At 51.6% G+C, this 9,376-nt stretch overlaps 1 protein-coding gene across 1 annotated transcript; it reads left to right on the forward strand.

The window, feature by feature from the left end:
- The first annotated feature begins 720 nt into the window (after positions 1-720).
- On the forward strand, positions 721-8,678 carry LOC136582654 (protein starmaker-like). Its single transcript, XM_066583828.1, has 4 exons — positions 721-733; positions 924-2,314; positions 6,999-7,060; positions 8,528-8,678. Exons 1-4 carry the CDS (start codon positions 721-723, stop codon positions 8,676-8,678), a joined length of 1,617 nt encoding a protein of 538 aa, XP_066439925.1.
- Positions 8,679-9,376: the final 698 nt, after the last annotated feature.

Genomic DNA, 9,376 nt, shown 5'->3' on the forward strand with positions numbered 1-9,376 from the left:
GTGGCCGGGCTTCATACTAAACCTCCGCCCCGGTGATCTGCAGCCAGAGGGATTGATGGAGGTGCAGATATTTACATGTCAACTGATCTACTGATGGAAAATGCCCAGATCTCCTATGTAAATGTTATCTGTGACACAGATGCATCTTTAATGTGGCACAGAGTTCCTGGTGCCCCTGCTCAGAAATGCAGTTGTTTAACCCCTACATGCCACACATGATGCCTGCACTGCGGGGCCGCAATGTTACAGTCTAGCGAAAGATACAATTTAAAACCCACAAGGAAAAGGAAATATTAGTCGATTGAAAGATGAGCTCTAGTAACCAATGCCAGGCGGCTGCTGCCAAGACACGTGGAATCATAGGGTGTGTAATAAAGGGCCTATATGTACAGGATTAGGGATCGCTCACATGGGCGTATTTGCCATCCATATTACCTGCGTATTTTATACAAGTGTAAGGCCCCCTTCACACGGGCGGAAGTTCCGCGGCGGGATTTCTCGCAGAATTTCCGCCCGTGCCCACCGGCATAGGATTGCATTAGATAACGCAATCCTAGGCAGACGACAGCGATTTGTCTGTGTGGAAACACATGCGGAAAACAAATCACGGCATGTTCTGTTTCTGTGCCGGTCTCGCAGAGGTCCGCACACAAATGTCAGTGGTGATGGGCCGGCTCCGCTTTGCGCATGCCGGCAGCCAGCAGACAGCACAGAAAGGAGATGCCGGGAGCGGGTGAGCCACAGGGCTGTGCAGGGGCACGGGTCCGCTTCCCTATCCAACTCGGCCATCTGCAGGCGGCCTAATACAGACTGCATAAACCCCAGAGACGTGCATTGGGATACGCAAAGATGCATTCTTCACACGCATATTTAACACGTGGGGAAAAAGTAACACCTGGTTCTGTTTCACTTGTTACCCTCAGCAAATGACAAGAGGAGAGAGGACGAGACCAGCGTGGACGGGAGGAGAGAGGACGAGACCAGCGATGACGGGAGGAGAGAGGATGAGACCAGCGATGACGAGAGGAGAGAGGACAAGTGGAGAGAGGACGAGAGCAGAGAGGACAAGAGGAGAGAGGACGAGACCAGCGATGACGAGAGGAGAGAGGACGAGACCAGCGATGACGAGAGGAGAGAGGACGAGACCAGCGATGACGAGAGGAGAGATGACGAGACCAGCGTGGACGGGAGGAGAGAGGACGAGACCAGCGATGACGAGAGGAGAGAGGACGAGACCAGCGATGACGAGAGGAGAGAGGACGAGACCAGCGATGACGAGAGGAGAGAGGACGAGACCAGCGATGACGAGAGGAGAGAGGACGAGACCAGCGATGACGAGAGGAGAGAGGACGAGACCAGCGATGACGAGAGGAGAGAGGACGAGACCAGCGATGACGAGAGGAGAGAGGACAAGAGGAGAGAGGACAAGAGGAGAGAGGACGAGACCAGCAATGATGAGAGGAGAGAGGACGAGACCAGCGATGACGAGAGGAGAGAGGACGAGACCAGCGATGACGAGAGGAGAGAGGACGAGACCAGCGATGACGAGAGGAGAGAGGACAAGAGGAGAGAGGACGAGAGCAGAGAGGACAAGAGGAGAGAGGACGAGACCAGCGATGACGGGAGGAGAGAGGACGAGACCAGCGATGACGGGAGGAGAGAGGATGAGACCAGCGATGACGAGAGGAGAGAGGACGAGACCAGCGATGACGGGAGGAGAGAGGACGAGACCAGCGATGACGGGAGGAAAGAGGATGAGACCAGCAATGACGAGAGGAGAGAGGATGAGACCAGCAATGACGGGAGGAAAGAGGATGAGACCAGCAATGACGAGAGGAGAGAGGACGAGACCAGCGATGACGGGAGGAGAGAGGACGAGACCAGCGTGGACGGGAGGAGAGAGGACGAGACCAGCGATGACGAGAGGAGAGAGGACGAGACCAGCGATGACGGGAGGAGAGAGGACGAGACCAGCGATGACGAGAGGAGAGAGGACGAGACCAGCGATGACGAGAGGAGAGAGGACGAGACCAGCGATGACGAGAGGAGAGAGGACGAGACCAGCGCTGACGGGAGGAGAGAGGACGAGACCAGCAATGACGAGAGGAGAGAGGACGAGACCAGCGATGACAGGAGGAGAGAGGACGAGACCAGCGATGACAGGAGGAGAGAGGACGAGACCAGCGATGACAGGAGGAGAGAGGACGAGACCAGCGATGACAGGAGGAGAGAGGACGAGACCAGCGACTGCAGATCCACCAGATTTACTCAGCCATTGTTAACAGTGAACAAACACTTTTATCAGTTACTTATGGTATGTAGGCAGTGACTCCAGCAGCAGAACAGTGAGTGCAGCTCTGGAGTATAATACAGAATGCAACTCAGGAGCAGTACAGGATAAGTAATATATGTACACAGTGACTCCAGCAGCAGAACAGTGAGTGCAGCTCTGGAGTATAATACAGGATGTAACTCAGGGTCAGTACAGGATAAGTAATGTATGTACACAGTGACTCCACCAGCAGAATAGTGAGTGCAGCTCTGGAGTATAATACAGGATGTAACTCAGGATCAGTAAAGGATAAGTAATGTATGTACACAGTGACCCCACCAGCAGAATAGTGAGTGCAGCTCTGGAGGATAATACAGGCTGTAACTCAGGATCAGTACAGGATAAGTAATGTATGTACACAGTGACTCCACCAGCAGCAGAATAGTGAGTGCAGCTCTGGGGTATAATACAGGATGTAACTCAGGATCAGTACAGGATAAGTAATGTATGTACACAGTGACTCCACCAGCAGAACAGTGAGTGCAGCTCTGGAGTATAATACAGGATGTAACTCAGGAGCAGTACAGGTTAAGTAATGTATGTACACAGTGACTCCACCAGCAGAACAGTGAGTGCAGCTCTGGAGTATAATACAGGATGTAACTCAGGATCAGTACAGGATACGTAATGTATGTACACAGTGACTCCACCAGCAGAATAGTGAGTGCAGCTCTGGGGTACAATACAGGATGTAACTCAGGATAAGTAATGTATGTACACAGTGACTCCACCAGCAGAATAGTGAGTGCAGCTCTGGGGTATAATACAGGATGTAACTCAGGAGCAGTACAGGATAAGTAATGTATGTACACAGTGACTCCACCAGCAGAATAGTGAGTGCAGCTCTGGAGTATAATACAGGATGTAACTCAGGAGCAGTACAGGATAAGTAATGTATGTACACAGTGACTCCACCAGCAGAATAGTGAGTGCAGCTCTGGGGTATAATACCCCTTTTACTTGAGCTGATTCTCATTTGAATTAGTGTAGGAGCGAGATGATTGCTATTTTGTTCGCAGTTGTTTCTGTATGAGACACTCAGCAGGGAGGGTTTAAATGTTAGGAGAAGTGAGTAAACCAGTGATGATTTTATGCAGGCTGAAACTGAGCGACACATAAAAAGTGCACGATCGCTCGCATTTAGACATAACGATTAGCGCGCTCCTTGGTTTGAGTGAAGTTTGAGTGACATTCATTCCGTGTAAACGGGCCTTTATGCAGGAGGTACCGCAGGATCAGTACAGAATAGTGATGTAATCTGTGCGCTGCAAGGAATATATATCTTTAGATAACGGGACGTTCTGGCAGTGTTAGTTCGGCACTCCTAGCAGATCCTATCAGTTAGTGGCCTGATGGGACATGTAGTTCCACGGGCCGTATATTTGCCATAGCGTTGGATTTCATACCCTGCAGGGAATAATCCTTCCGCACTTCTCTGCTGCATGAATCCAGTACAGTAAATACTCTGACAAATGACTTCCCAGCAGCCGCGCAGCAATATATAATTTCTCACCATAGAGACTCCATCTAATGACATGGGAAGGTGGGCGCCGCCCGCTGCGCTCACAGAGGCCGGGAGCGGAGGGGTTAGCAGAGGAAGTGGCAGCAGCATTGTGACATCTCGCTGCCCCCACAAGCTTCCATTGGATTCATCATCTGATGTTTAGTTTGTGTCTGACAGGCCAGATGTTGTGCGTCTGAGCGCCGCCAACAGCTGTAAGCCGTCAGGCGCTCCCCAAGTCCCCCTCATTCTGCTTTTTGAATGACCCTCGGCAGACATTACTCACTCTAAAGTCGGCCGCCATTACTGATCTAATTCAATTATCAGGATTTCTGAATGATCAGATGCCGGATTAAAGGATTTCACTGTAGCCTAATAAGCTGCACCATTGGTGACTGCCCGCATCATGTGACGTCTTTGTTCTGCCGCCATCACACGATGCTTGGATCCGTCGTGTATAACCCCGGGTATTTATATCTCTGTGACCCCGTCTGGGATATTCTCATAATCTCTATTCTAAAAACGGCCGCCGGAGTAAAGTGGGGGGTGTAAAAATATCTCCGCTGTGTACAAGCCGCCCAGCGCCAGCCTGATACCCAATATGAGGAGCACCAGGCCGGGGGTGACATCATGCTGGAGGGGAGCGCTGCTCTGACAGATCATGTGCTGACTGCAGCCGCACAGGTGGTAACTGTGTGGAGGGAGCGGACGTGTCACAGCTTGTCACTAGCAGACAGCGCAGCTTCCTCCAGCCACAAATACACCCAATAAATCAGGGGGCATTGAAGGCCGCAAGGGGGTGGGGACGAAGGAGAGTACCACCTAATGCCCATCTAATAGTCTCTCACTGATGTCACCGCTGCTCTCTAGTGATGGATAGGCGGCATTCTCAGTGATGTCACCGCTGCTCTCTAGTGATGGATAGGCAGCATTCTCAGTGATGTCACCGCTGCTCTCTAGTGATGGATAGGCGGCATTCTCAGTGATGTCACCGCTGCTCTCTAGTGATGGATAGGCGGCATTCTCAGTGATGTCACCGCTGCTCTCTAGTGATGGATAGGTGGCATTCTCAGTAATGTCACCGCTGCTCTCTAGTGATGGACAGGCGGCGTTCTCAGTGATGTCCTGCTGTTCTTTAGTGATGGATAGGCGGCATTCTCAGTGATGTCACCGCTGTTCTCTAGTGATGGATAGGCGGCATTCTCAGTGATGTCACCGCTGCTCTCCGGTGATGAATAGGCGGTATTCTCAGTGATGTCACCGCTGCTCTCTAGTGATGGATAGGCGGCATTCTCAGTGATGTCACCGCTGCTCTCTAGTGATGGATAGGCGGCATTCTCAGTAATGTCACCGCTGTTCTCTAGTGATGGATAGGCGGCATTCTCAGTAATGTCACCGCTGTTCTCTAGTGATGGATAGGCAGCATTCTCAGTGATGTCACCGCTGCTCTCTAGTGATGGATAGGCGGCATTCTCAGTGATGTCACCGCTGCTCTCTAGTGATGGATAGGTGGCATTTTCAGTGATGTCACCGCTGCTCTCTAGTGATGGACAGGCGGCATTCTCAGTGATGTCACCACTGCTCTCTAGTGATGGATAGGTGGCATTCTCAGTGATGTCCTGCTGTTCTTTAGTGATGGATAGGCGGCATTCTCAGTGATGTCGCTGCTGCTCTCTAGTGATGGATAGGCGGCATTCTCAGTGATGTCACCGCTGCTCTCTAGTGATGGATAGGTGGCATTCTCAGTGATGTCACCGCTGTTCTCTAGTGATGGATAGGCGGCATTCTCAGTGATGTCACCGCTGCTCTCCGGTGATGAATAGGCGGTATTCTCAGTGATGTCACCGCTGCTCTCTAGTGATGGATAGGCGGCATTCTCAGTGATGTCACCGCTGCTCTCTAGTGATGGATAGGCGGCATTCTCAGTAATGTCACCGCTGTTCTCTAGTGATGGATAGGCGGCATTCTCAGTAATGTCACCGCTGTTCTCTAGTGATGGATAGGCAGCATTCTCAGTGATGTCACCGCTGCTCTCTAGTGATGGATAGGCAGCATTCTCAGTGATGTCACCGCTGCTCTCTAGTGATGGACAGGCGGCATTCTCAGTGATGTCACCACTGCTCTCTAGTGATGGATAGGTGGCATTCTCAGTGATGTCCTGCTGTTCTTTAGTGATGGATAGGCGGCATTCTCAGTGATGTCGCTGCTGCTCTCTAGTGATGGATAGGCGGCATTCTCAGTGATGTCACCGCTGTTCTCTAGTGATGGATAGGCGGCATTCTCAGTGATGTCACCGCTGCTCTCCGGTGATGAATAGGCGGTATTCTCAGTGATGTCACCGCTGCTCTCTAGTGATGGATAGGCGGCATTCTCAGTGATGTCACCGCTGCTCTCTAGTGATGGATAGGCGGCATTCTCAGTAATGTCACCGCTGTTCTCTAGTGATGGATAGGCGGCATTCTCAGTAATGTCACCGCTGTTCTCTAGTGATGGATAGGCAGCATTCTCAGTGATGTCACCGCTGCTCTCTAGTGATGGATAGGCGGCATTCTCAGTAATGTCACCGCTGTTCTCTAGTGATGGATAGGCAGCATTCTCAGTGATGTCACCGCTGCTCTCTAGTGATGGATAGGCGTTATTCTCAGTGATGTCACCGTTGCTCTCTAGTGATGGATAGGCGGCATTCTCAGTGATGTCACCGCTGTTCTCTAGTGATGGATAGGCGGCATTCTCAGTGATGTCACCGCTGATCTCTAGTGATGGATAGGTGGCATTCTCAGTGATGTCACCGCTGCTCTATAGTGATGGATAGGCGGCATTCTCAGTGATGTCACCGCTGTTCTCTAATGATGGATAGGCGGCATTCTCAGTGATGTCACCGCTGCTCTCCAGTGATGGACAGGCGGCATTCTCAGTGATGTCACCGCTGCTGTCCGGTGATGAATAGGCGGCATTCTCAGTGATGTCACCGCTGCTCTCCGGTGATGGATAGGCGGCATTCTCAGTGATGTCACCGCTGCTCTCCGGTGATGGATAGGCGGCATTCTCAGTAGTATTAAGTAGGGCAGTCTATTCGTACTGGCGCATTGCTCCTCCCGTGCTGCAGGTTTATAGCCGCCTGCAGATTTCGCTCTTCATCTTCATTCTGCACATTCTCTCTTTTAGGCTCATAACTTCGTCCTCTGCAGAGCGTCTCCCATCAGGATAAGCAATCTCTGCTCTGCAGGGTATTTCTCTCAGAGGTGTCCTCATGGCTGTATTGGGGAGGCGGCAGATATTTGCTGGGGGGTCTGCATGTGGGGGGATTCTTGCTGCCGAGGGCTCCCTGCCAACAACAACAGGAGTCTCCAGCAGGCCGGCACAGGAAGAGGCTGAGAAGTGATTTGTAGGCCGTCGCCTTGAGCCAGAAGGCTTATTTCTGAAAAGGTCCCTGGAGATGCATTACAGGGGGACAGGGGCTGCGGCGGGGTGGGGGCGGAGGGGGGGGGGCAGTCACACTTGTCTCTCCCCTCCGACTTGTTGGATGATCTACAGTTTTCCACAATGATAGTGCGAAGAGCGGAGACACAGGGGACGCGGCGTCACCAACAGGGTCATTACTGCATACAGGATATCTGCGGGGGTCGTATATATCTAGCCGGACTTCATCACATGGCCCTTCTTTAGCGGTCCGCAGACGCATAGATATCGCGATCACTGCCGCACGTCATCCTTGTATTTATTACCAGATTTCATTTGGACGCCATGAAATGTATTAATCATGGCGAACAATATCTGAACATCACTCCAATAATAAGGCTTCATCACGTCTTGCACGGCTCCGCAACTGTCTAATAGACTCCATGGTTTGGGGCTATGGTGGAGATGACTCCATGGTTTGGGGCTATGGTGGGGATGACTCTATGGTTTGGGGCTATAGTGAAGATGACTCCATGGTTTGGGGCTATGGTGGAGATGACTCCATGGTTTGGGGCTATGGTGGGGATGACTCCATGATTTGGGGCTATGGTGGGGATGACTCTATGGTTTGGGGGCTATGGTGGGGATGACTCTATGGTTTGGGGCTATGGTGGAGATGACTCCATGGTTTGGGGCTATGGTGGAGATGACTCTATGGTTTGGGGGCTATGGTGGAGATGACTCTATGGTTTGGGGCTATGGTGGAGATGACTCTATGGTTTGGGGCTATGGTGGAGATGACTCCATGGTTTGGGGGCTATGGTGGAGATGACTCCATGGTTTGGGGCTATGGTGGGGATGACTCCATGGTTTGGGGCTATGGTGGGGATGACTCTATGGTTTGGGGCTATGGTGGGGATGACTCTATGGTTTGGAGCTATGGTGGGGATGGCTCCATGGTTTGGGGCTATGGTGGGGATGACTCCATGGTTTGGGGCTAAGGTGGGGATGACTCTATGGTTTGGGGCTATGGTGGGGATGCATCTATGGTTTGGGGCTATGGTGGGGATGCCTCTATGGTTTGGGGCTATGGTGGGGATGACTCCATGGTTTGGGGCTATGGTGGGGATGACTCTATGGTTTGGGGCTATGGTGGAGATGACTATGGTTTGGGGCTATGGTGGAGATGACTCCATGGTTTGGGGCTATGGTGGAGGGAGCATTATGGTTTGGATTGGCTTTACTTCTCAGGGCCTCGAACCCTCTTGATCATTGAGGGAACAATGCCTTTTTAGAGTGGATGATAACATCTTACAGGAGGATGTGAGGGCGGCCGTCCAGCACCTCAAGCTGAAGAGACATTGGGTGATGCAACAAGACAACAACCCGAAGCACACAAGTAATCTACTGAAGAATGGTGGAAAACAAAGTGATTTGTGTTTTTGAATAGCCGAGTCCTGACCTTATCACTGCGGGGATGTTGTGGCTGTTCATACAAGGCATCCCAGAAATACTTACAGGAAGGGTCCAAAATTCCTCTTCAACATTGTACAGATCTTATTTGTAGCTACAGGAAACATTTGGTGGATGTGACTGCTGATAAAGAGGATCTACAGGTTATTAAAACAAGGGTTCTTCTGTCGGCCCTCCAATCTGCTGCTCCGGACCTCCATTTTTAGCTATCCAAAATGGCTGCAACAATTTTCTAACTATCCAACGCAGATTTGCGCTGCTCTCTGATTGGTTAGTGGTGATCACATTAGAGGCTCTGGCCAATCAGAGAGCAGTCTTGCACTATCTCTGCACTGTGGGGTTAGGTTGTCCCAGGATTGTGTCTGCCATCTTGGATGACTGAAAATACGACCCGAAGCGGCGGATGGAAGAGAAGAAGTGGATGATTTGTCCAGAAGGCGGCGGGCGGCTTTACCTGCTGTCCTTCGTGTACCTATATGTGTGTGATGCATGGGGGTACAGCGCTCGCCCGGCGGGGTGCGGCCGCTGCGCCCAGCCGATATACATATTTATATGATGAAGAGCTGTATCCTTTCCACTTTGTCTCCTATTGGCAGGACACGTGTAACCCGCGCTCCTCCGTGTCCGCGCCCGCCGGTGACAGCGCTGTCCGCACTCATTTCACACCTTGC

The sequence above is a fragment of the Eleutherodactylus coqui genome, chromosome 11 (genome assembly GCF_035609145.1).
Source record: "Eleutherodactylus coqui strain aEleCoq1 chromosome 11, aEleCoq1.hap1, whole genome shotgun sequence".
In the NCBI taxonomy this organism is placed as follows: domain Eukaryota; kingdom Metazoa; phylum Chordata; class Amphibia; order Anura; family Eleutherodactylidae; genus Eleutherodactylus; species Eleutherodactylus coqui.

Excerpts from the sequence above, each read along its gene's own strand:
- LOC136582654 (XM_066583828.1), top strand. Across the intron at positions 2,315-6,998 it reads ACTTTTATCAGTTACTTATG|GCTCATAACTTCGTCCTCTG; the intron begins GTATGTAGGCAG and ends TCTCTCTTTTAG. Across the intron at positions 7,061-8,527 it reads AGCAATCTCTGCTCTGCAGG|AGTGGATGATAACATCTTAC; the intron begins GTATTTCTCTCA and ends ATGCCTTTTTAG.